Source organism: Dipodomys spectabilis, unplaced genomic scaffold (genome assembly GCF_019054845.1).
Source record: "Dipodomys spectabilis isolate Male_0828 unplaced genomic scaffold, ASM1905484v1 ptg000036l, whole genome shotgun sequence".
Taxonomy (NCBI): Eukaryota; Metazoa; Chordata; class Mammalia; order Rodentia; family Heteromyidae; genus Dipodomys; species Dipodomys spectabilis.
This window is the reverse complement of record NW_024870713.1, coordinates 3,358,319-3,386,231: the sequence shown is the minus strand read 5'-3', so window position 1 is coordinate 3,386,231 and position 27,913 is coordinate 3,358,319. Positions and strand designations below refer to the sequence as shown.

The following is a 27,913-nucleotide window of genomic DNA, read 5'->3' as shown; positions in this document are numbered from 1 at the left end:
TCCCATCATACCCCCCTTCTGTTAGCTGTAATGACCCTGCAAACACTAAATGGCATTTGAGTGCATTAAGTAGCAAACTCTCCAGTGACATAGCAATTATGGCTCTGAAATAGATTTGGTGCGTCACGGAAGATAAGGGTTTTGAAAGTTTCTGTTGTGATTATAGCCTGTAACTCCCACAAATAATAGGCTTCAAAATAAGAGGCTGCCAACGGAGCCTTTGTGGCTTTGTCTCAGTGATGGCACGTAAATTGCTATTAATGTCCTAAGTGTACTTGAATATGCCAGTCTTTGGGATGTGGAGTTGGCTCAGTGTCTTTCTTTACGCGGCATGTCATTGTTGGTCTGATAATCCGGGGTAATTGCTGTCTCTTGGATGGTCAGAAAAGTGTAAGAGGTTTAGTTTCCTGTGTGATGGTAAATAGCTTCACGATACACACCATGAGGGCACGTTTTCAGAAGAGGCTGTGTGTGTTTCATGGGTAGCTGCCGTTCATCGTGGTGATGTGTATACAGTTTCTGAATGTCCCCTTAGTAAATAATAGTCCTGTCAACAAAACCAAAGCAAAACCAAAGGTTACAAAAAGTGAAATGAAGAATTCTGTTCTGTATAGGATCTGATCATTTATAATCAGATCATTTATAATGAGAGTTTGAGTTATCTGGATTTGGCTATATGCGTAAACATAGCCATTTGTTGTCTTATATACCTAATCTTTTGTTTTAGTATAAAGTGCATTTGAAAGTGTGTGATGTGTGTGTGTGTGTGTGTGTGTGTGTGTGTGTGTGTGTGCGTGTGTGTATACATTCTTTAGATGTTATGGGTACTTTCTGAACATAGGTTAGCTTACCTAAATATGTGGAAATATAGACACTGTTTAGTATTGTGTTGAAGTGTAAAGTGTGGATGTGTTTTGGTTTGTGAGCTATGTAGAGAGAAGATGTTTATTCAGATATAAATAGAATTCTCTGCACCAAGGCACCTTTATTTAGCTGAATCAAGCTGAGCTTATTTTTCTTTGCCAGGAAATCACAATAACCTTCAGAAAGTTAAATAAAAGCCAACTTTAAATGCTAACCTTTTGAGTCCAGGACTGCTGTATCTCATATTCTTCAACTCCATCTTGCCTTCCTCACTACTTTGCTCTTGTGTTCTGCTCTGTGGGTTCACGAGAGCCTTCAGACCAGCTTTTCTGTCTGCCTTGAAGACTCTTGACCCCACTTTTTACTTGTCTATTTCCTGCTCATGTTCAGGCAGAATTTCCGGAAATCCCAATGGCATCCTTATTTGCTATTCTCTCATAGTCTTTGTAAGAGAAAAAAAAAAGCCACAGTTCTGTCGATGATTTTATCAAATGTCTATTACCCCCTCACAAAATAGTGAACTTGATGCCCAGTATAGAAGGCCTTAAATAAGTATTGGCAGAACTTAAAACTAAGTGATTACAGTGGAAAAGACATGGTGGTCACATGGAGATTTGTAAAGAGAAATAAAAACCCCACAGGGTTAAATTTCAAAATGAAGTATCAGAAAGTCAGTGGCATTCGAACTCTGAGATGGTACGCCTTTAAGAAATCTGCAGAAAAGGGATGACTCTAAAGCTGAGCCTTGAGAGATGACATGGATTTCAAGAGACCAGAGATGGACAGGAGCAAATGAAGCTCTCACTTGGTTTTCTGCAGAATAATGAGGGACCTCACTTTTGGCAATGGGAGATCTATTATTTCTTTGCAGCAGTTTAAACTACAAAAGCTATTGCAGAAAAGCATCTATTCTTTCCCAGGAATTACTGATTTTATTGCTGATCTTTCTGAACATTATAAATTTTGCACAGCGAGATTGTGGAGCTCATGAGGTGATGGTGAGAGCTAGCCATGTATGTGTGGGAGATAGTGAAGTCAGCAGGGTCTGACCTGTTATTAGTGACAGTCAGAAAAGATACTTTCACCTGTCAAGGAGTCATAGACACAGAAATCCCAGAGCTCAAAGCATGGTAGGATCTAGGCACAAGCTGACCTCTAGAAAACAGGAGAACAGCTAGAGGTTCCAGATTAATACTCTAACTCCATGAGCAAGTAAGTCATCGTCTTAGTCATAAGGGAACTTGGTATCAGGACATGAAGCAGAAGCTAGGATAGGCTTGGTCGAGATGGTGACAGCCACAAACAAGTTCCTATATGAAGATATCAAATGGAAAGAGTCAAAGTAAGTCAGGCAACAAAATTGATTCTGAATTATCAATGGTGCCAAACCAACTGTGCCAGAATAAAATTTCTTCAAGGAGTGCATGTTATTCTCGGATGGAGGCTGCCAGATTTAGCAAATGAAAATACTGCGTGTAACATAGTTATATGAAGAAATGATTCGTTATCTATATAAAACCCCAATTTAGTGATGTGGACTATATTTTATGTGCCATTCCCACATTGTGAGAGAGATGATAAATCTGCTTGTGGGTCTTGGGCCTAGAAAGAGAAGAAAAGAAAAAAAACAGGGTGGCAGTGACCTACAGGCCACTTGGAGGCAGGTCTTTCTATCTTTTTTTTTTTTTTTTTGGTCAGTCGTGGGGCCTGAACTCTGGGCCTGGGCGCTGTTCCTCAGCTCTTCAGCTCAAGGCTAGTGCTCTACCACTTGAGCCCCAGCACCACTTCCGGCTTTTTCTGCTTATGTGGTGCTGAGGAATCGAACCCAGGGCCTCATGTATGCAAGGCAAGCGCTCTACCACTGAGCCACCTTCCCAGTCCCTCTTTCTACATTTTTGTAGTTCTTATCACACCTAGGGCTGTCATGTGAAGAACATTCAGATTCCAGGCGAGACTCGGTCCTTCTCCTCAGATCCTTCTTGATATAAATGTGTGATGCGAAGGCGCTGTCCCAGGCCAGGACCCAGTGTTAGTCTCTGTTGCCCACCCCCCTCACCCAAAAAAGAGCCCAGCAGTCCAAATATAGTCAGTTATTTGTTTGCAACAAGCTACAAAGTACCAGATGCTTCATTAGCAATTTGATAGGAAAAAATTTACTGCATAAATGGTGAAAGTTACCTAGAAATTTAGCCCTGCTTCTAAGCATTGTCTCTTGAAAATGTTCTAGATGTATAAAGCTTTATTCTTACCATTAGACAGAATCGTATAGTTTGGAAACCTGATTCCATATACCTCTTCTCAGTGAAGGAAGGATGGTACAGTGCCCTAGAAGTGCTTATTTACTTTCTTCTAATGTGCCTCCATGAGATGTTGATCAAGACTTGTGGTGGATCAGGCACTGTGGGATAAAAGATAAATTCTATAGCTCTATTCTCATGGTCCAGTAGAGGAGACTCACAATCAGGGCAAACGTGAGGCAGGTGTTGTGATGAGGTCTATCTACAGAACTGACGGGCCTGCAGGAAAAAGACACGTTGGATGTAAGGATGATCATTAAACTCAGTCTTGAAAAAGATCCACAGTGTCACTGAATGCAATTAGATGAATGAGAACAAGGTTCAAGAGAAAATGTAGCCCAGATGATCTGTTACGGGAATTTCTCAGTAGCCTGGCATAGTTGGAAGTGGTAAATGAGTGTTGCCTTGAGGAGTAAGCAAAGTCCAGGTTTTTATAGATTTGGTGAGAATGGTTAACCTTATTTTGAAGGCAGTGGGGAACTGTGAATGTTTAAACCAGGGAGAGAAATAATGTGCATTTTTGAGATCTCTGCCAGTATCCGCAGAGTTAGGCTTAGAGGAACACAGGTTGGACCCAGGTGTTAACCATGGTAAAATTCTGAATTAGTAAATGACTCATAAGTAACTTTCCAATACTATCTTTTCATTCCCCAAAGAGATGTCTGTTAGTAAGTGTTCACTATGAATTTTGAGAAAATGTTAAGCTATCAAGAAAACAGAGCTCTTCTAGCTTGATGTAAAAGTGATGAGCCAGGTGCTGGTGGCTCATGCATATAATCCTAGCTACTAAGGAAGCTGAGATCTGAGGACTATGAGTCAAAGCCAGTCTAGGCAGAAAAGTCCTCATGGTACTCTTATCTCCAATTAACCACTCAAAATCCGGAAGTGGTGCTGTGGCTTAAACTGGTAGAGCACTAGCCTTGAGCAAAAAGAGTTCAAAGACAGTGACCAGGCCCTGAGTTGAAGCCCCACAACCAACAATAAAACAAAAATAAACAAACAAAAACGATGAGCAAGGCGCAGATGGTTCATGATTGCAATCCTGGCTACTAAGGAGGGTGAGATCTGAGGATTGTGGTTCAAAACCAGCCTGAGCAGTAGAGTCCCTGAGACTCTTAATGATGAATTAAGCAGGAAAAAAATAAGTAAATAAATAAACAAACAAACAGAAGTGGATCTGTGGATGAAGTGGTAGAGCACTAGCCTTGAGCACAAAAGCTCAGGGATAGCACCCAGGCCCTGAGTTCAAGCCCCAGGACAAGTACCACTCCCTACCAAAGAAGCTAGGTAGGGTAGCATGCGTGTGTAATCTCAGCATTTGGGAGACTGGCAAGATGAAGACAAGTTTAAGGTCAGCCTAAGTTACACAGGGAGATTCTATCTAAAAAGGAGGGAGACAGGGTGTGAGGAGAGAGGAATGGATAGAGGTGGTGAGGAAAGGTGAAAAGAGGAGAGTAGAGAGAAGAAAATAACAGATGATAGATGCAGGGTGGGACCTCGGTGTGAGTTGATGTCTCTGGGATAAATAGCTGTGAGTGTGTGTGTGTGTGTATGTGCGCACACGTGCATGTGCACGTGTGTGTGAGTGTGTGTGTGTTTGTGTGTGTGTGTGCGCGTGTATGTGCTCGTGTGTGTGTGTGCGTGTGTATGTGCATGTGTGTGTGCGCAGTGCATGTGCACGTGTGTGAGTGGTGTGGGTGTGCGCGTGCACGTGCATGTGCACGTGTGTGTGCGCACGTGCATGTGCACGTGTACGTGTGTGAGTGAGTGCACGTGCATGTGCACGTGTGTGTGAGTGTGTATTGCGCACACACGCACACATGCATAAAAAGGGAGAAGGGGTGCATCAGTGCTCCTTTGTTTTGCTTCCTGGCTTGCCCCACTGGCCTGGGTGATTGAGGGCCTGGAGCACGTACACCTTCTCACCCATGCTGAAGGCATCTCTGTAATGGCATCTGGCCCATATGCAGATCTAGCTCAACTCACTGCTGACATCAGCCAGTTTGTGGCACCTCAGCGTATTTCTGGGTTGCAAATGAGAGTTTCTTAGTGCCAGGCTCGCTTGGGCTGTCACATCAGGTGATGAATTCTCTGCATCAATGATGTGCTGCTAAGGTAAGCGCAGAGGAACAGCGGGAAGAAGAAGAGATGGGACAGGCACTTCTCAGTCCAGCAGCCACTGCTTTGGGCTAAAAGCTCTACAGGATCCACAACAGTCTGGGAGAGGCACAGGCTGCATTGTAAAGAGAAAGCAGGGCTTCTGTTGCCACTCCACTCCACCAGGAGAAGCCTAAGAGGTTTTCTTACCTGCCACTGTCCCAGCATTGGCTTGGGAGCTAGCAATTTCCACCTCCTCAGACAGGGTTTTCTCCTTTAGATGGATAAACTTCTAAGAATCTAATTAAGGACCAAATTCATCAGAGAAGACAGATTTATCAGAGAATAATCATTTTTGTGTGTTTTCTAAACAAATACCTTCTATCTGTATTCTGAAAAACCCAGGTTTTCTTATCTTAGAAATCGTTCCAATTTTGTTGCATTCTCTTAACATTTCCCACAATGAAGCTCTTAAGGCCTTAAGGCCTCAGCTAGTGGATTTAAAGGGGGATTGGGTCATGCTTCCCAGATACAGAATTTCCTGCAAAACTCTTTGCAAATTATTGACTCTCTTCCATTGAGAATGTTTTCAGAAATTAAAAGAATGCATTTGATTTTTCAGATTTTACCTCCTACTCCTGAAACTTCTCAGGGTGGTTTCAAACATGAGCATTTTGAAGAGCATGTCCATTATTAAGGATGCTTTGAAGGAGGAAGTCTGGATGCAAGTATTATTTCCTGCCATTCTCACACTGTCCTTAATGAGAGCATCTACTCTGTGCCCAGAGATAAATAAACACACAAAGACGGAGCTTCCTACTTAATATTCACCCGCAGTCAAGAAAGGGGGAAGAAATTGCTCCCCAGGGTTAGCGTGGCAGTAAGCGAGGTCAGCTGTTTCCCAAGATGGTACAGCCTCTGAACGTCTTCCATTAAAGCTGGAATGATACAGCTGAAGCAGCCAGAGTGATTTACGGTAAACCCAGTGAAGTCGGGTTTGCTCTGATCCTGTGAAGGTTTTAACAGCCACAGCAACAGACAGTGTACCATTTTATAAAGCACCCCTAGAGAAAAGACACACATGCTTACTCTACAAAGTACTTGTGTTTGTCTATAAACCTCACAGAGTACCATTTCCTAAATTTGGCAAGAAATAGTGGGTCGTAGTGTTTGGGGGCAGAGTAGTGAGCAATACCATATTGCTTGGGCCACAAGGCTCCACAGGAATTTGGAAGTCTTAGTGCTAACATGCAAGAGTCCTAGGCACACTGATATAAGAAATCACTGAATCTGAATGCGTGTGTGTGTGTGTGTGTGTGTGTGTGTGTGTGTGTGTGTGCTGCCTGATGAATGGATTGGGGGTGACATAACAGCTATGGTTCTTTAGTATCTGTGTACTTATTATTAACAGCGTGTTTTGTATATTCTTCTTCACTGGGCCAAGCAGCATAATTAAAATGTTAGTTTTGATATCAGATTGAACTAATTCTGTGTCTACCATCTGTGAGGTTTTCATACCCTCCAGCATCTTGCACACTGGTCTGAGAAAATAGAACTTTTGAAGAAAGAATTCAAATGTCTTCTATTTGAATTTTTCAGTCCAGAGATAACATACACACATGTGAATGCACACATGTGCACTTAGAATATCTGGGCAGTATAGACTGCCTTGCCAACCCTTTTGCAATGAAACAGCATAGGGCTAATTGGCATTACTAATGTCTTCACCAGAGACACCACTTAATACTATTTAGATGGAATTAGAATGTGACTGGACCACAGTATAGTGTAGTTTATGCAGTAAAGTTCCCTGTGCCATGCTTGTTCTTCTAGAACCTCTGTCTTTGCTTGTCTCATAGCAGGTGACCCTGAGAATGTGTGACTTTCATTCTCTATTACTAGTACTTTGCCCTGCTTCATGTCATTGAACCTAAAGAACCTTTGCACCTTCCTTTAAAATTCTATAGTATGCAGCCAACACACATACCACACTCACACCTTATAAATACCTACATACCTGTCTATCTGTTGATCTGACTATCTAAATATCTGGTAAACACAAACATATAAAATACTATCAGGATAGGCAAATATCAAAATGCTCACAGTAATTATTTTCAAGTAGTAGAATTAGGAGTGTTGATTGAGTATTTAGTTTTTTATGCTTTTCTATTTTGTAAATATTATAGGCTAAACATACCTTGTTGTTTCAGTTTACTATTATCAGTCAGCCTAAAATGGTATAACAATACATATAACATATATGTAAATATATATGAATGTGTGTATGTATATATATATTCTTGGTAAAAAGGGAGAATAAGCTATTGCCCCGTGACAAATCTGTGTCTGAATTAATGATTTTCTTGATATGGATTATATTACACAGAGTCATGGCCTCCAAAATCTGGAAAAGCTTTCTGTTAGGAAGGAAAGAATGCTGATTTTTTTCCCTCACTGTTTGTTATGGAAGCTCCCTACCACAAAAGAGGGGGAGGCGTCCTCCCACAGAGAAAGGAGAAATTGTCTGCCTGCATTAGGAGGTGAGCGATGGGAGCTCAGAGTAGTCATTCAGAAACCCACAGTGAAGAGAGGTGGTCTTTGCACTTCCTATGATCAGCGTTTGCTTCTGAGTCTCTAGATCTGCTCCTTAGTAAGGAGAAGACCAAACCTATCATTATTTTAAAGTGATTGGCAGGAGCTGCTTTGAATTAAGTGTCACTTTCCTGGGAAAATTGGAGCATCCTTGAAGAGATGCTATGCAAAAGAAAGTCAAGTGGCTCTAAGGGGGCAGAACTAAGGAGCCTAAACTCAAAAGTTAGGAGGCCTGTGTTCTGTCTCAGCCATGGCCAGGAAGCCTGCTTTTCTATTAAATTTCTGCCCCCTGTGAATTAAATGTGAGCAGACATTGGTTAGCACCTGTTAAATGCCAGACACTCTCCTTCATATTGTGGAATATGTAAGAGTAGAAATGGTGCTCACTCCCAGATGAAAATGATAATACCTGCTCATTCCACTCCAAACTTTGCAAAGAATAAAATGAGAGGAAAGTACAGTAGAAAATATCTTAGTAGGAATATCTAAGACTTGGTCTGTCCAACATTAAAATTTCCAGAGTTGAGAACATAGTGATTGGGGATGACAAGTGAATTTGGTGCAATTATTTCAGTGTTTTAGAACTTATAAACAACTTGAAAGCTGTCCTATGAAAATAGCCACAGCAAGTCTTTCAACTATTTTAGTTTGGAGGTGATTTTGTTGTTTTTTTTTTAAAGGGTGGGTCGTTAAACAAATCCTTTTAGAGCAAATGCATTATTTGACTGAATCCAGAGCTTCTGAATCTAGAGCCCAGATGTTAATCAAGCTTATAATTTTCATCTCCCAACCTCTCCAATGCATTCACAAAGACCTATCTTCTTGGTTGGTCTTGTATATCTTGTTTTACCTGAATTCACCACCCCCCATAAATCTCTTCTCAAGAGCATCTTCTCTATGAGATGCAGTAGCTAAAGATGTTTCAACAATGTGTGACAAGACTCTCACTGACCCTTCGTAACAGGGGGCATTGCCATTCTTGTCCTTGGGTTATATAGTACAAAGGGCTGTCCTTTGGGTTATATAGTACATTCATGGGCTTCTCTTACCCTCTTGAGAACATGGACCACATCTCACTTATCAGTATATATTCAAGAGCTTCTAGTCCAGAACTTTGCATAGAACAGGGACTTAGAATCCCATAGGCACCTGGAATACACAGAAATAGAAAGGACCTCAGAATGCATTTGGGCCAATCTTATTTCCCAAAATGGGAGCCCGTGGCCAAAATGTGAAGATCTAGATGTGAAGGTCTCTCCATCATTGGTAACAACCAGCTGGTGCCAGTGTCAGAAGCAGAATACAAAACCAACTCAAAATACAAAAACTCTCTGGATCTGCAGAACAGCTATCATTTTCCTGATGGCTAGGACAGAATTACAAAGTCTTTGAGAAATGTAAACACATTACCCAAGTGGGAGACATAAACACTGGATCCAAAGGCTTACTCGAACTTATCAGAGGGTGGGGGAGCATTATCGCCCACGATGATAGCTATCTATTCAATGAGTGTTCCAGTGTGCCAGGCACTGTGCTAGGCCCTCATTGTCATTGTCTGCTCAAAACGGCCACCCGATGGCAGAGAACTGACTTCTCTCCCTTTTTCCCTTCTAGGCTAATGGAGGTTGGCAGGATGCTACTACCCCTTCATCAGTGACCTCCCCTACAGAAGGCCCTGGCAGTGTTCACTCTGATACCTCCAACTGATCTCCCAGCAATCGCATCCCGGCTGACCCTGGGCCCCAGTTGGGGCAGGGGCAGGAGGGAGGGTTTCTCTCCCAACGCTGAAGCGGTCAGACTGGAGGTCGAAGCAATCAGCAAACACAATAAGAGTCTCCTTCTCTTCTCTTCTTTGGGATGCTATTTCAGCCAATCTGGACACTTCTTTATACTCTCTTCCCTTTTGTGTTTTGTTTTGTTTTGCTTTGTTTTTTCTGGGTAGAAGCCACCCTTCCCTGCCTTCAACTGTCAGCCTGGTTTTCATCATCTTCCCTGTCCCCTGCCCTCTGTGCTAGACTTCCGGGGTCCCTGTCCTCTATTACATCACTGAAGGATATTTTTAACAATTAGGAGAATTTAAAGATGAAAAAATCCACAGAGAAAAAATAATAATAATAAAAGTCTTTGTATGTTTTCATGCTGGTGGTTTGAGGAGCCAAATTTACCTCACTCTGATCCCTCATCCCTACGTTAACAGGAAATCCCTCTCTGTCTCTCTTGTTGTTCTCACTACCTCTTAACCAGGAATATGCCACATTGCCCTACTCATTCCAGATCACTCTACTCCTCTTTGTTCCTCCTCCCCGGGGACAACACTTATTGAAATACTTTCTTCTGCTTCCTTCTGGTCCTAGGTATTTCTTTGGGACTGCTGGGCTTGTAAAAAGTGCCACATTTTCCAGTTTCAGCTCTACTAGGTTGCTTCCCAGGCAAGAAGTCAGGCAGCAGGGGAGGGTAGAAGGAAGAGTAGGACAGGATTCTTCTGGCTTTCTCATCTTCCTAACCACAGCTCTTGGTTTCAGAGGTACAATCTTTGGAGACCATTCAACACTTAGGTAACAGTGTTCAGAACCTACTGCAAACCAGGTTTAGCATAGTGCTAAATGCTACATCAGCTAGGACTAGAAGCACCTGATCGTGACAAGCTTTAACTATCCCTCCATACGCGTGCACACACATGCACACAAACACATTTAGACACATGCACACTTTCACATGCTCTCTTTCTAAACATGTCACACACAAATACATACATTAGTAATGACAGCACTCTGCCTGACAAGCTTGAGAAAGGGAAAGGAATGATCTTCAGAGTGAAAGCCACCCATATGGAGAAGCCTGCGGCTTCTAGACCCTGTAGACATAAACTTACCAGAATGGCATGCCCATGACTTTACTGTGATGAAGGCCAGGTCTCCAGCATACAGTAATCCTGTCCACCCCACCTCAGGGAACTACAGAAAGTACTTCCAATGTCTATCATGGATTTGGTTTTTTTGTTTTGTTTTTGTTTTTGTATTTAGGCACAGTGCATTATCCAAAACATCATACTGTACCATGTTCTTGACCTTGGTCTCTTCCTCTGGAGGAGTGTTGTAAGAACATGGTTTAGGTGAGCTTATAGCTAGCCTAATTTGAAGACATGAGGGTTGTGGGAAAGGGGCCATAATGTTTTCACTGAAAACATCACGTTAATTTGTGCTCACTGAGATTGTGTAACAAAACTGCATCCAATGGAAAGCTATTCTCAAATTCCACCTGAGCTAACATTCTTGAGAGCCATTTCAGCCAGCAATAAAGATCACAGCTTTGCCCGGTTGAGTCAGTGGGAGGTGGATGGATCTCTTGGTGCAATTTCTTCATCTATAAACTGAGGTTTGCTATGCAGAACCCTCTGCACAAAAGGGTTTGTAAAAAAAAAAAAAAAGATTTTGTTCATTTTCAGTAGTTAAGCAGGTTCATGGTTTGTCAGGACAATATTGATTTTCTTGACTCAAATTCTGGTTACCATCAGTACCCAGATATCATCACCATGCTGACGGGGGGTTGGGGGAGGAGACTTGTTTTGTTTGATTTAATTTTGGTGTTTGGTTTCTTAAGAAAGAGAAAAACCTCAAGCTAGAAAAAGTAGTGTCTGGTCCTGTTTGTTCTTAAATCCCATATGTGGCCTTGCAAAGTACCTGTCCTCTAGCACATTTGCTCCCCTTGAGAGGCTTCCAGGAGGCGGTGCCAGACCCTAAGGGCCAAGGATGGCTAGTCAACAAAGTCATGAAATTCTGCATGGTACTTCAGTAATGTGCATTTGGGGGAACCAGGGATACTACCTAAACAATTTTTAGAAATGTGGATGTGGATGAAATGGCAAAATGGCAAAAATGAAAGCATATCTAGATGATCAAGGCCACTAGAAAGTCCATCCCTACTAAATTGTGGCATAGTCAGAACAGGTCTAGATCAATCAGGTTTCTAGAAGAAATGTCTTTGGGACAACTCTTTAGTGATGAGAACCAGAAGAGAAGTTTTTCTCAGTGGCAGGAATATATTGTAACTATTCATACAGGAATATGCTTGAGTCACCTCACTTGATCAGGACAAAGTACAAAAAAAAAAGACAACAATGACAAAAAACACAAGGAAAACAAAAAGAATGGCTCCCAGATCTAGATTGAATGTCACTTCACTTCATGGGACAAAAAGAAATCAGAGCAGTGCTACATTTGCAGACAGTTCCCTTTCCCTTCCCAGCAGTACACCTTACACAGCACCTTCCCCTTCAAGCACCTCACTTAGGGGTCTCCTTTGTACCTACAATCTCCTTTGCAAAGTACTCTGTCACTTCCAACATGGCGGCAGCCATGCGCTTTCTCTGCATTATGCTAGACCTGAGAATACTGGCAGGCTAATTGTGTGGATGGGAAGAGCATGTCTCTGGAAATAACTTCCTGGAATTCATATCAGGTCAACTCCAGACACCCAAGCTGTACCCCAGGATTCCTTCATTTTCTAATGGAAGTGGGGGAACTCCCATTTTCTCTGACAGCAAACTTCCCCAGATGAATGATTCTAGACTTTGGGTTTGCTCACTTTGGAACTCTTCATTACATCTTACCCCTCATCCCTAACTCCTTCCTCTGGAGTGAACTAGACTCTAGTACAGTACTTACGCTCACTGGCCCCTTCTTTAAATTTTATTTTTCCTTTTGCTGTTGTGGTTGTTTTTAATTTGCTGGTTGCCTCTTCTCACATCTTTCTTTTTCCTCACTTTACTTCTGCTCTTTATTTTTCTGCCCAGAAAAACCTGACTTCGATACCAAAAAAGATGAAACTACAGAAATTCAAATTTAAAAGAAAAAACTGAAAAAAAAAACAAAAAAATACTCGACGATTCTTTCAGCTTTATTAACATTTTCCATTGTTTTCTTGCGACTTGTGTCTTGTTCTTTGTAGTATTGATTGAACATTTGATAATGAATGTTCTTGTATATTCAGATAAAAGAAAAAAACCAAAAAAGCGGTCTGAATTTAATAGTGTTTATAATAAAAAAATTTTAAAAAATGACCCTCCTTACAGCACGTAAAACAGGATGGGGAATTTGCCCCTTCTTTCTGTGACCATTGCACCATGCATCATTCCTGCATTCGTTTTTAACACCAAACTACCTACATTCATTTCCCCCATTTTTCTTTTATTTTCTTGCATTTGTGAATTAGTTCAAGAATGCTAGAAAAGTGTCGAGTTGTGCACATCCATTTCCTGTTTCACAATGTTTAAAAGTGACGGTAATTCATTTTGTAAACTTAAAAAAAAAAAGGTTGGAATAGTGAGCATATAGGTACAACCTAACAAGTTATTATGTTTATTAACTTTGAGACCCAAGAATAAATTCTTTTCTTTTCTTTATTCATGCTCTTAAAAAAATACAAAAAAAAAAAAAAGGTTTAGTTTTGTGTTATTTTTGGTTTGTTTATTTGAGTGGGGAGGGCTTTTTTAATTGTCAGGATTATAATCTTGCTGTTTTTATTCCTTAAATATGTATACAAGGTGATGTGAAAAGATGACATGGTAGAGTAGGCTTTCCTTGTTCTACTTTGCTTCAGAATTCAGTTGATGTCAATGATAATAATAAAGCCCATGTGGACATCTCCCCGCTTATCTGTGTTTCCAGAGTGACTGACACTCTTGCAGTTCCTCAGAAATATAATCAGGGACTTGCTTCTACTTTTGGCTTTTCAAAAATTCAAGTACTCAGCCCAAAGTATCTTCTTATACTGTAAGAAAAGGGTTTTGCCTTTGTTAATTCTGAATGTCAAAATCAAGTGCTTTCTTTCTCCCCAATTGATAGCATTCCATGAGAGGCCTCTTCTGACTACACAGGATTTTTCTTCTAGAAGAATCCACAAGAGGTACTGGTATGATGAACACTACTGTAATCAGATGCTGTGTCCAGTCAGGCTGCTGATTCTGAATGAAGAGTTGGTGAAAAATTAAGCCAGACTTGATGCTGTAGATTTCATGCTCAGAAATTAAGTTTGGTGTGCTGAAGTCCTCTGAATTAAATGGATGCTTAAAGCTGGCTTGATTTGGAATGTTTTTATTAGTTAAAAGAATAAAGAAAGCAATATTGTCTGGGGGGGAACAAAACAATTTTAGACACTACTCATTGAATAAGTTATATGGTCAGAAAGCTAGAATTTCTGTCAGAAAAGTGAAGAAAGAATGTTGAGTGGTTGTGGAATGCTTCAGGAAGCATTTTCCACCCCAACGCTGAGCTCTTGTTTGTAAATTCTAACAAAATAATAAGGAGCTTTTCACATCACCTTTGTGGTTTCAATCCCTGGCTCAAAGCTTTTCAGAAACCTCTGGGGTTTTTTTTTTGTAAACCTTCTTTCCCTATTGTTAAAATAAAAACATTGAATATCCCTCCTCACCTGCCTTTCTCTCTTACTTCTTTTCTTCCATTTTGGCATTTTCATTTTGAAGTGCTTTTCTTTGGTTGTTGATTTTATTTCCCTCTTCCTCTCCCCTCCTTTTTTCTTGTTATTCAGAGTATAAACCTGCAAAGCTCTGCTCTGTTTTGGTTTTGAAAGTTTAAGCTTTTCTGCTTCTGTGAGAGCACAGGCTTCTGGCCCTTTTGATTCCAACTGAACTTTTTGTGTTCTCTAATGATACTAACACGGTGTAGGTTTTACAGTCTCCTAATTTGTACTGGTAATGCATATTCCAAATAAATAGTTTCTTTTGTTGCAAAAATATCTACATACTTGTATTTTGTGCAAATTTCTTTTTTTATATCTAGCAACTTTTCTTCTTCAAATAGATGTGGGTTAGCATGTAGTAAATTTTAAATTATTTCCCTAGTCAACAGTCTACATACTGTAGCAGTGTGACAAAGGACTCATGGGTCACCTACCTCACCAGGAAGGAGAAATAGAACAAAAGGGAGGTGAAGGGAGAGGAATGAAGGAAAGAGGGAAGGAAGAAGGACTAGCTTCTGGTCAAAAGTAGCTGTTTTACTGGAGAGAAAGGCATTCCATCTTGTCTACTTGCTTGTAACAATGAATTCTAAGTTTCTTAGTCAAGGCTATTTGCCAAGTGGTTCTCCTTTCCTTTTCTTTATCTGTACTTATCTGATCATAAGGAAAATTGTGGTTCACGAGAGATGTGTCAACAAAGGAACCTAGATCACAGATAACACTCAAGGTTTGTCTGCACTGCTGTTGGGCCCCTGATCTTCATGGTTGCAGACTTGCAGAATTGGAATCTCAAGTGTTTTAGTCTCCATGCTCAGGTCTGTGCCCCAACCTTCAGCATTATGTTCCCCTCTGTGGAGGGATATGGAACGTCTTGTCTGGTTATTGACAGATTGTTGGTCTAAATGACCATTGATCTCTGATTTTCATGCTTCAATCCCCTAAAAGGAGAAGGAGGCCCTATGAGGCAGGTATGTATTGAATGTTGAGATACCAAACACTCTCTCATTCCAGTCATAATTCTAGTCAATAAAAACAAAATCAAAGAAATGAAAAGCCAACAGTTATTATTTCTATTAATCTATAAATTAAGTTACCAATAATTTCAAAAGGATACATCTATCTGCTTATGATTTGGCAAGTGATGGCCAGGGACCAAAGCAGAAACCTCATGTTTTTGTTCATCTGATTTAAATACAAGAATACATTTGTAAATGCAAGGTGGGTTTTGACTACTTCCTTTTCCAGCTGAGAATTGTGGACTAACCCACCTAGTTCATTACATAGAATGGTACAAATCTACTTCTTCCTAACATAATATCTTAAGACACTGCTCCTAGTCAAAACGTCTCCTCTCCATGCAATGACTCAAGGTTCAGCTTTTCCTCTTGGTGGCTCATTCATCCAGGAATGTTTAGGCAGCCAAAGGAGACAGTAGGAAGAAAGCTTACTCAATTCTTGAACACCTTGACCAAGACTTTTCTTCCACTTATATTCTGAAATACAAGCACTTGGAGTAGGAGGGAGGCTAGAACCACAAACTCCGACAAGACAGGCAATAAATCCACACAACAATTTTTGGATAACTGGCTTAGTGACCAAAAGGGTAACCTGATAGCAAAGGGCAAGTCCATGTGGCAATATCATTGAGTGGACACATTCCAGTGAAAGCATTTCTATTAACATTGCAGACACAGCTTTATTACTCAAGAGAGTAAACACTAGTACCTTTTTTATAATAAAACAAAAAATGTGGGGATAAAAGAGAAGCAACCTATTTTCTCTGACATTTTTTTTTCTGAACTTAGGCCTTGGCACCAAGTCTGTGGTTATTACAATTGCCATGTATACAGATAACCTTGTGCTGCCTTCAGAGGTCACACTCGGGTTCATATTGCTGTGACACAGGATCAAGTCTGTGATGGCCAAAAGTCAACTCAGAGAGTTTAGGCCCTGTATTAGTTTTATTTTGTTTCTCTCACAAAATCCCTAACATTGTAGAATTTAGAAAGTACAAAAATTTACTGGTCACTGTTCTGAAAGCCCAAGACCTGACTAGCATTCAGACAATAGTTGTCCTGCTGCATTTAGTCATTTTGTAGAAATATATAAGAACTCAGTCTTATGAAATCACCAAAGGCACATGTGTTCATCTGGCTGTCTGAAGGACTACAGCAGAGTGAGGTTGGGCTGTGGGGGGTTTCCCTCTCATTTCTTGTATGAAAACTAGTACTATGCACACAGAAAGCAAAGGAACTTGAGGACTATGAAAGCCTGGGCGATACAGTCCACAAGGTATGACCTCAAGTAGATCCCCATGGTCTCCCTGTGCATTGTGAGTGGGGAAAGAAGAATCATAACGTTATAGCAGTGACTATACCCAAGACCACAAGCATTTAGGACCCACTGTCCTTGTGTATCTTTCTGGGACCCAGACTCCTAGATAGCTTTGAAGAAATCAGCAGAGCCCCTTTGTGACACTTCAGTTGCACTGTAAGCTAGAAGTCACTTCCCCTCTCTGCCTGCCCAGCCAGGCTTTCAAATATAACTCACAGAGTTATCAACACATGCTTCCGAAAAGCACTCCAAGTGCTATCATGTATTTGATTATAAATCTCCCATTAATAAGTATCCAGAGAGAGATTAAAATTCAAAATAAAATCCCCCTTTCTTACCCTCTCTGATCCCTCACTGTGCTCATTCTCGGTGGTACCATTGCCACAAGAAGAGAGTCTAGAGACTTCCTTGAATAGCAGTAGCGGAGGCTTGATCTACTGGGATGGGATAGCTGTTGCCATCTTTCCAGAGATTGATTACTGCAACCCTTCTGGTATCCTTTCGCTAAAAAGTCACCTTGAAGTGACTTTGCCACATCTACCTTCCCACAAACACTAAGAAAACACAAGTGATGTCTAGGCTCCTAGAGAAAAATAAAGTTGGCAGGATTGGAGTCTAGTACCACATGGCTTTTCCTAATGAATGGCTCTAGCAGATATTTGATAATGTGATGAGAAAATGAGAAAGACAGAGAGCACATGAAAAAGTGGAAGTCCTTATTTCAGTCTCTATGATAATCAGTTGATTGGTGTCAACTGTCATGCTGAAAAATCCACCACCAAGAAGTTCATTTTGCACTCTGCTTCCTGTATCCTGAGGGAAACAATCCAATCTATGCATTCTGCCTCCTTTCGCTGAAAATGACCTTTGAAATATTCATGCTTTTTGAAAAAAAATTCAGAAATGTAAAATGGGTCCCCTCTAGGCCACATGCTTATTTTGAGGCTTCTTTCTCCGTGCCCCACCCCACTCCATATCTTTGGACATATTTAAATTTTAGCTCAGTTTCTGTTTTCCTTTAAACATTGCATTCCCAATCTCAGCTCTGTATGTCCCTATGCATACCCATGTGATTTCTGTAAGTCTTTTCTCCACAATATGTCCAGTTTATGATTCCCCCCTGCTGGAATCTACTTTAATTTCCTGAACACAGGTTCCTGTTGACAACGCAAGGTTTTTTTCACTTTCTTACCCTCTCTCAGCACAGCCTAACCTTCCCTCTGTCCTGGGGTCCTTCAGGTAATTGTTAGCTATAGTTACAATTCTTTTTTCCTCGTCTTGTGATAAATCCATCTAGCCTGGCTGCTAATATCTTCCCCTTCCTGAAGAAATTCCTGTCCTTTTCTCTATCACTGTGTCTTCCATCATTTCCCATTCACTTTCCCTCTGCGTCTATTTGGGTGACAAAATTATAATTTGGGAAGAAAAAAAAATCACAGTGATTCCATTTCTTAGGGACAGAGTAATCCATGTCTGTGCTTTCAAGTTATCTTTTGTAGCCTTGCATTTGTAAAACTGCCATTGAACAGATATTTCCCCATTAACCTAAGAGTACGTGTTTACGGGGTTTGACAATGACCTCATTCAGGAAAAGCTTTCTATCATTACTGCAGCTAGTGACCAGCCCTCTAACACTCTCTCTCTCTGTCTCTCTCTCTCTCTTTCTTTCTCTCTCTCTCTCTCTCTCTCTCTCACACACACACACACACACACATACACAGATAAAACATGGCTGAGCACCAATCTAGGTTTCTGAATTTGTAACTCTCATAAAAGCATTCCTGTGGTAGGGGCTTCGAGCCCTGTTGATGTTTCCATCATAGATCCTGTATTTCTAAAGAAAGAGAAAATTTAGGGTGAATGATGGATGATGGTAATGTGCCCTACTCATGCTTTAAACAGACAATTTAGAAGCTGGTATGGAAAAAAATCAAAGAAACACACAAAAAAAGAAAGTATGTTCTAAAAGTTGGCAGGGATAGACAGCTCTACTAGATGCACCAACCTAAGTGTGAGATATTCATGGCTGACCTTGAACTGTGACATTCTTAAAGAATGGTCTACATGCTTTCTTTAAATCTTTATTTTTCCCTATTTCTCACTTTTCTGGGCTTCTTACTATTACATTGGCAGAACTTTTACCTTAGGAGAAAGGATGCATACATTTTTGCAATATATTTGCAATATATTAAATCTTTGCTCAAGTAAAACTCTGTTCTACAAATGCTAGTCTTTGGGGTTTATTTGTGTGTCTTCCAAACCAATCTAACCTCAATTGACAGAGACTTCCAGCTTCATACCGGTCAATACCAGGAGCAGTAGCTGAATGGGAACCAGATTGTCAAATGCAGGACTCTTGTAAGCTATTTCAAAGCTTGGGGCACAGAGGGCCTTCTGCGCCAGTCTGGCCTGACCCAGCCTTAAGACACATCTAAGAAAACAGGTCCCCAGGGAGCATTGGTTTCCTGCTTGTCTGCATTGCCTGGGAGTCCAAGCTGAGTACTTCGCACTTGGTTCCAAAGAGCAAGAGATTGCAACCTCAGCAATCACACTGACCTTTTATTCTCTGCACCTAAATTTATCCCAGTCAAACCACTGCATGTTGGTCTTCAATGACATAAACCAGCTCTTATTACTAGATCTTCTGACCTGCCTCTTCATATATTACTGCTTTATTCAGATTGTCAACATCCTCACCTGCTTTGTAAGTTTCTAAGGCTTTGCTTAACTGCCAATCCAAGACTCTATACTCACAGCACAATCTCTGCTGAGAACTCTGAGTCCCCTGGGCTTCTCCCTCATGGATTGTTGCTTGGCTCATCATAGATATTCACTAGGTAGGCACTTATTGTGCATGTTTACAATATACAAGTGTGTACTGACCACATCCTATGTGCCAGTACTGCTTTGCACTCCAAGGGAGTAAAATACTAGCTCAAAAGAAAATTAAAGGTGAAACAAAAGCCACCTATAAACTCTGAGTCCTTGGGGATTGATACAGCTCTTCATCAGTTTACAAGTGTAGACCATAAATTACATTTTCGATATCCATTAACAAAGCCATAAAACAGGGGAATTAGGATTAGACTGGGTTTACGGGGACAGATTTTGGTTCAAATATAAACCTTCTTACTGCTGGATGCCTTGAAGTAATTAATCTCATCAAGGGATAGAACATGAGGAAGCCTAAAAAAGCTGCTGAGGAAATGTTATTTTAATGTATCTGACATCATGGAGAGGTAGAAGGATGCTGGACAAGTATCCCGAAGTCACTGTCACTGATTAACACCTTCCTAAACCCTCACCCAGTCAAACAAGAATTCACTTCCACCCAATGTGAGTAATACTAATAGCTAACTTTTGGGAATATAGCAGTGCTCAAGATCACTAAGATCCTTCAATAACTGCTTTCTTTAAGAATATGTGCATGTAGTGCATAGTTCATCTAGAGCTTGCGTGGCTCCTCCTATAATTTCCCCAGCAGCAGGTCCAGCCAGCACTATTTCCCAGAGATAATACAGGGTCAAGAGATAAGAATCAAGAGAAGGAGATTCCACAGAGGATTCCAGGGTGCAGGGTGTGCCAATGATTGCAGGTAGTCATGGGTGTATTTATTGTTTTCAGTAGTTGTGGTTGTTAATGCAAAGCTATCTCCCTGGAGTCTCTGGGTGACATTTGTTACTTGGTCTCTCAGTTCTTAAACAGAAATTCTGTCCTTTTCCACTGAATTGCTCCTCCTTTGCTAATGTTCTGTCTCCCCCAAGTCCCAGGCAGAGCATTTGACATTTGTTATTGGTACAAGAGCATCATTTGCTGAGTGTGAATGAAAAAATAAAAGTTTCCCCAAAGGGGGAAAATGAATGATGATCTCAGATATCCTCACCCTTCTCTTCCTTCAAACATAGCAGCAATGCATAGCCATGCAGGGCGCTGGCAGGGAGCTGTTCTGCTCATTTTTACATTCTACACTTGTGGAGATCTGTAATATAATGACCAAACACATTTCAGTGGAGGGCAATGGAATGACAGGATATGGCAGGGTGGGGGCTTCTGGAATGACTGTCATCCCAGAAGTTCCATTTCTCTAATCACCACAGGTTCCCTGTGAGCCTGCTCTGAGCTGGGTGTCACCCTGCGTGCTTGAAATAACAATAATAATTCCTGGTCCCTTCTCTCAAGTGCTTACTGTCTAATGGTGATGTCTAATGGCAATCCACTATTTACACAAATAAGTGTATGCTGGTAACTTGTAACTTGGATATGTAATACGAATAAAGGACATACAGTTCACTGAGAGTCTGGAACAAAAAGAATTGGATTGGTCACCATGATTAAATATGTCTTCCTATACAATTGCATCTCAAACTCAACTAACAAATTAGTTAACTATATAATAACGAACCAAAAGAGAGCTATAGCAGGATGACCAGTAAGTACAGAGCTATAATAAAGGAGACAAACTGGCATGGCATGTCAGGCAGGTTAGGAAGAACATGGAAGGTCCCTGAGGAAGATGAAGAGGGCAGCCAGGAAGAGAGGAGACCCCCTGGGCCTCAAATACTGCGCTTCTCTCCTGTCTGTGTTCTCCCAGATCTCCTGCATAAAGTACAGCTAGCCCTTCATCTCTGCAGGTTCTTTAGCCATAACTTCAACCAGATCACAGATATGCAGAAAAAGTTGTATCTGTACTGAACATATGCAGAATTTTGGTCATTATTCCCTAAGTAATGTAGTCTAGCAACTATTTGCACAATATTCACATTGTATTAGAAATTATGTGTAGTCCAGAGATGTTTGAAAGCATATAATTTCACATGATAAGCTTTTGTACCCTCGGATTTTTGTGCCCACTGGGGTCTTAAGCACAGTTAGGATGACTGTGGTTCTCAATGAGAAGGGATAATAGTTCATTCAGTTATCCTTCCAGTATTTGCTTTGGGTGTAGGCACTTTTGCCTAAAATTAGGACTAGGAAGAGGAAAAAACTATAACCTCTTCTCTCAGAAGAGAGTCTAGTCTGGCAAGATATAGGAAGTAGCATTGTGGTGTTATATTCAGTTACCAGGGAGTAAAGTGTCTCAATCACTGTGATCGATGCAGGGGCCAGAGAGGACGTGGGAGAGGAGGGAGATGTGGACATCTGTTCTTGACATGGGTCAGTTTAGAACTCATTCTTTTCTATTATTAGCACAGGACCTGTTAAGTTTCCCATACCCCTTCTTCCTGGTCCCCTAGCCCTTCAGCCTCCAGTGCCATTCAGTGTAAATCTTTCTTGGAGAGTTGTTTCTCCTTGTGGTCATACAGTAACAGCCTACTAAACCTGCCTGTGGGGTGAGTTACGAGCTAGTCCCTGGAGCCCCAGCTTCTGTTGCCCACGGAATGAATTGTGGTGCTCCAGGCTGCTGGGCTTTTTATTTATTTATTTGTTTGCTTTAGCATATTTTAATCTGATCATTAAATTGCAATCTGCCACCCATCCCCAGCCCCGACTGTCTTCAGATGGAACAGATTTTTCATAGGTAATGATACCTATAAACTTTGGGGATGGCAGCCATCAGAGCAAACTGGAAGAGGGGGCAGTGAGGAGTTGCAGAAACTTGACTAGGCCTTGGCCATGTTTCTATTGTCCTGGGCTCAGACCCAACCTACCCCAAGGTAACTGACATGGACAAGCCTTTTGCAGCCTGAGAAGTCTGCCTTAAGAGGGCAGAGGTGAGGTTCTAACTCTGGTCCCCTCGGACAAAAAAAAAGTTATCCCTACTCCACAGCGTACATGGCAGTAAAGGTGTCACACAACCTGTCTTTATGATGTTGCATGGGGAGAAAGCCGCATTGATAAATCAAAAGCAAAAAGGATGCCATAGGGTGCTGTGGAGACAGCATTCTCAAGGTCATCCTACTTGGCGCTCCGGGGATTGCCATCTGACAGCTGGGCTATGACCCTGCACACATTTATAGCATGGGTACCACTAATTGGTCTAGCATGTTAGGACGTGTGCTAAGACACTTCTTTGGAGCATCATAACAATGCTGTGAGCCGCATAGAGCAGGTGTCATTACAGTTCTGCAGCTGATGAAACAGACAGGGACTATGGAATAAGTTTCTTAAGGAAGGATCTGACCTTAGAGATGTTTAGGTTGCCCTAAAGCAGTCTCAAAAGCACATTTCAAGATTTGCTTCTGGAATCTCATCTAGAGAATGGTCTGATGGAGAGTCTAGGAGACTGTAGCTTCCAGCTGAACAAACCGGGTAAGAAATCCTGCCAATTGCCTCTAATTTAATTCCTTGAAATATTACATCCTTGATACAGAAAAGTGGCTTTGAATGCTGAAACAAGGATACAGGATGACCCATTGTAACAATAAGATGTACAAGAAGACACTGTGTTGAAAATGAACTTTACAGCTTTGGGGCGGGAGGAGTTGGGAAGGTGGGGAGGAAAGAGATGGTAGGGGAAAAACAAAAGGAGGGGGTAACAATGCTCGATAGGAAATGGACTCATTATCTTGCTCAAGTAACTGTAACCCCTCTGTACAGTATCTTTACAATAAAAATATTTAAAAAGGGGCTTTGAAGATGTGGTTGCATAATAAGCAGGAAAAGGTATTTCTAGGTGATTGTGCTTGTGGTGGACTATGCATAGTTTTAATGGCTCTGTACATACCCATTGATGTAATTTTCTTAGCAAAGCAGTGGTCTCAGGGTCACCAGGATTAATGAGATCCTATGTGCAGGTGCCTATCGGTCAGATTCCCCTTTCTGCTTTCCCAACACCCTAATGTGGCCTTCTATTCAGGTCAGGCTATACAGACGGTAGCTTGGAGAACAAGCAGGAAAAAAAATGCCTTGTCAGTGGCAAACTGCTCCAAGCTAATGAGCAATTTATAAATTCATACACAGGGGCCCAAGGCCAATGGCTTTGGAGTAGATCTGTTCAGTCTGTAGGGTTGAGTATCCCAGTTCAGTTGATGGCCTAAAAACTTGCTCTGTTTCTCACCTTTCCCATCGACTCTGAAGGTTCAGAAAACCTTTGCAGAAAGAAAACGACCCCCATTATCAGCCAGACACCCAGAAAGGAAGAAAAGAGGGGAGGAGTCAGCACAGGTTTCAGTCACTGCTCACCAACTGCTTCCTATCCCCCATGGATTTCTTGTCAATGATTATTCAATCTCAGGCCTGACCTTTCTATTCTAAATAACACTGCAATATCAGCGCAACCCAGCCTGCAGCTTTTGCAGGAAATTAACTGTATCTGGTTCTCACAGGAGACCCAAGAAATCCCCTCAGTAACTAAGCCCAGGCTGGTTTACAGAAAAAAAAGACCCGGCATTATCTTCTTCTCATACATTCTTCCTAATACCCGTCTAAATATCACAGAGCTCCCAGCTGTTTAATTCTAATAAATACTCATCTATTCTCAAAACAGACAAATGTTAAGTCTCAGGTGGGCCCCAAGCATTTCATATGGTAGGAAAAAGAGAAAATGGAGAGAGAAAGAATCAAGCAGTTCAGCTAACTGTACACTTCCACCTCTGTAAAGGAGCAGCTTGAGAAAATGGCTAATGGTTTCCAATTGAGTCAGAGCCTGCAGCAACTGATTTCTGGGGGCCATTTTCAAAGCAAGTGACTTCACTGAGGTGTCCTTTCTTCAGGGTAGCCTTGAGATTTCACGGCCAGCCCAGGTGTCGGGAGAACTGTGAAGGGGCTTGTGTGGCGTGGTGGTCTCTGTGCATCCAGGCAACTTGAAGGAAGGAAGAGCAACAACAGGAGCTTCACAGTAAAGGGCCTAGGCTTGTGTTTGGGAAGTTGGCTTCCATATTCAGAGTTAGGGATCACACCCGACTTCAGATCATGACATTATCCACAAGATCACACCCGACTTCAGATCATGACATTATCCACAAGATCACACCCGACTTCAGATCATGACATTATCCACAAGATCACACCTGACTTCAGATCATGACATTATCCACAAGAAATAACAGAAAGGTAGACACTCAAAAGCCATCCACAACTTCTGAAACCTGATTTATGTTCAAACAACATGGTCCAAGGGAGGAGGCAAGGGAAAGACTATCTGAAATCTGGACTTGGGAAAATTCCTGGATTTGTGTCAGTGATGTGAAGAAATCGTCTGTGCTTCAAGGATTGATTCTTGGAGAAGCCTACCTTTCTTGAAGCAGATATAGTGGCTTAGAGTCAGGAAGAGGCTTGACTTGTTGAAATGCTGGCTAGTTCTTCTTTCCTCCTTGTAGTCTGCAAACCTAGAACCCCATCTTCTAGGTGTTCTTCAGCTTGGAGAAAAGATACTCAGTCAGAAAGCCAGACTTGGGGTTTTGATCCAGATAATTTGAGTCCCTCTAATAGTTAACAACCATTGTGTTTCAGGCAGCTGTGGGATCTCACTGCATTTCACAATTAGAGAAGCTATGGATGTTAATTATCTTTCTCTTATGGATTGTAATCATCTTCTATTTATCTATACTACATTTGCCCCACCTCTGTCAGTGGCTCTCTTAACATGGCTAGAAGACTCTGGCTGGCAGAGAAGGAGGTTTCTTCTAGCCACACATAGATGTGCCTCTGACAGGGTAAAGGTAAAAACCAGTGTCTCTGACATAAGTTAATAACAACTTTACATAATGTTAATAAAATCAAAATACCACCCCAATGATGCCATGTCGTAGCTAGCCAGAGACATTCCGTAGTCATCTGTTGGCAATAGTGTTCTATGGAGCTTTTAGGCCACCCCAAAAATACTCCACAAACTACAACTCAAAATCTACAGTTAAATCCCATGGAGACTTCTACTCAGCTTATCAAGGAGACTGGACAGCCCTTTGGCCAAGACCAAGGCAGATTACTTTCCCAGGTTTGGCTCCACATGGCTCTGATAAATTACTAAGAAAGACTCAAATATGATCACTGACTTGACTGCCAGGTCACACGTCTTTGGGTCTCACAGAGTCTCGGGGCTCTGGCTCTCTCCTAGTCAGCAGGAGTTAATAATCTTGTCAGACAACATATCATCTAGTCTAAAACTACACAAAATTTACACAGAATCCAGTTACATGATAGCACAAATTTGTAAATAGTGGGGGCGTAATAATGAAAGGCACACACACACATGCACACACACACACACACACACACACACACACACACACACACTTACAGTCAGGGCTGTGGGCACCTGTGGAGACCTGTGTGGAAGGTAGAGTGAGAGGCAGGCCCTGGAAGCCAGGCAGTATTTTCATGGGTAGATATTACTGCCTCCAATTTATTGGCTCAATAAATAGGCACTACATGGTGGGTAAATAAATGTAAAGCAGGTTGGCAGTTTAATGTGGGTGTGCAGACAGCCACCAGCAGCTGCCAATGGGTTTTCATGGACTGCTCAAAAGGATTTTCCTACAGATTTCATAGCATCTCATTTTAGGATACACTCATGACCCTGCCTGACCATGGACAGCTGGGACAGGGTCTTGAAGAGAAGGTCATGCCAGAGATTAGCTCCTTCCTTCCTGGGGAGCCTCAGGATATCTGTTGATTTGTCAAATGTTATCTGCTACAAGTCCTTAATAAGCCTGGATTCCAAAGAATGGGAACAATGGAGAAAGTACTTTGATTCTCTCTGTCACAGCCCCAATGTGGAAAGGGACTATCTCATTTCTTTATTACAGTATAGACAAGCAATGTGGTTTTTCAAGTATTTTTTTAACAGAAAGCACCAAATGCAAAGATTCACTTTGCAAGGACAAAGACAATACGATGTTCATCTCTGTTTATCCAGTCCCTACTCTAGTAGCAAATAATAGCACATTTAGTATGTGTACATATTTAGTATGTTTAGTATGTGTACAAATAGTACAATTAGTACATGTTGAAAGAAATGATATTCCAACTCAATTCATCTTAGTCTTTTGGGGGGGGGGGGGTAGAATTCCAGGTTCTATAAAGTATCTAAAGAAGACTATAAACCTATGCATACACTTAAAAGACTTTGTCATGTCGGGTATGGTGTTACATGCCTGTTATCCCAGCTACTCAGGAGGCAGAAGTTGGAGGATCACAATCTGAGACCAGCCAGGCCAAAGATCAAGACCTTATCTGAAGAACAAACTAAAAGCAAAAAGGAGTAAAAATATGGCTCAAGTAATGGAACGCCTGCCTAGCAAGCAGAAGATCTTGAGTTCAATCCCCAGAATAACAAAAAAAAAAAAAAGATTTTGCACATAATTTCTTTTTTTTTTTTTTTGGTCAGTTGTGGGGCCTGAACTCTGGGCCTAGGCTCTGTCTTTCAGCTCTTCAGCTCAGGGCTAGAACTCTACTACTTGAGCCACAGCACCACTTCCGGCTTTTTCTGTTTATGTGGTGCTGAGGAATTGAACCCAGGGCCTCGTGCATGCAAGGCAAGCACTCTACCACTAAGCCATCTTCCCAGCCCAAGATTTTTCACATAATTTCTATCACAAATAAAATTCAGATGGAGCCCTGCTCTGGGAGACATCATTTGCTGGCAATTCTGTAGCTTCTGCCTAGATGTTTCTAGTGATGTGGAATTTACTACCTCCCCATTTGGGGACAGTGTTAATAGCTGGAAAATGCTTCTTTACATATAACGTAACTTCCACTCATCATCCCTATTATCTCCTGAGCAAAAGAGGTGGAAAATTCTGCTATCAGAGGATCGAATCCACCATTCACATAACTGCTTTTCAATTGTTTTCACACGTATTTCTGAAGCCTTTTTTGGGTTTCTCTTGCCTTCACTAATTTTTGCTTTGACTGGTTCTGTGTCATCAGAAAAAGCACAACTGATCCCCACCTGTGTTAAGGTGTGATACCTAGAAAAAGACGAAATATATAGTCATCATCTCCTCCTCTGTTGTTTTGTGTTGCCCAGGAAGCATTAGCATTTTGGCAGCCTCCTCACACCACTGACCCTTAATGAGCAAAGTGTCAGTAATGCTCCCCAGCCTTTTTTACAGGTATACTGTTGATAAACTCCATCTCCCCCCCGGGCATTTGTGCAGCTTGCTGCTCAGATCTAATTGCAGTACTTTTACATTTATCCTTGTTAAATGCCATCCTATTAGATTTAGTCCTTGAGTCTTGCCTAGTGAGACCTTTTTGGATCTGGATTTTGTCATCCAGTATATTCATAGTTAATGTGCAGCAAAAAGCTGCCATTTTTTTTTAGTCTTCTCTAACCACTGTGCTTACTGATTCATCCAGTTCTCATTGGT

General features: G+C 41.4%; 1 protein-coding gene across 4 annotated transcripts in view; it reads left to right on the top strand.

Annotated features, from left to right (window-relative positions):
* Pbx1 (PBX homeobox 1) overlaps positions 1-27,913 on the top strand; it is a 298,114-nt gene that overhangs the window by 255,013 nt on the left and 15,188 nt on the right. Inside the window, exon 9 of one of the 4 annotated variants that reach the window (XM_042677328.1) lies at positions 9,468-14,604. The exons of 2 other annotated variants lie outside the window; for them this stretch is intronic. In XM_042677328.1, coding sequence (XP_042533262.1) covers positions 9,468-9,560 — 93 coding nt within the window. In that variant the 3' untranslated portion in view covers positions 9,561-14,604. Of the gene's footprint in view, positions 1-9,467; positions 14,605-27,913 lie in introns of those variants that run through there. One more of the 4 variants, XM_042677331.1, reaches the window with a different exon arrangement.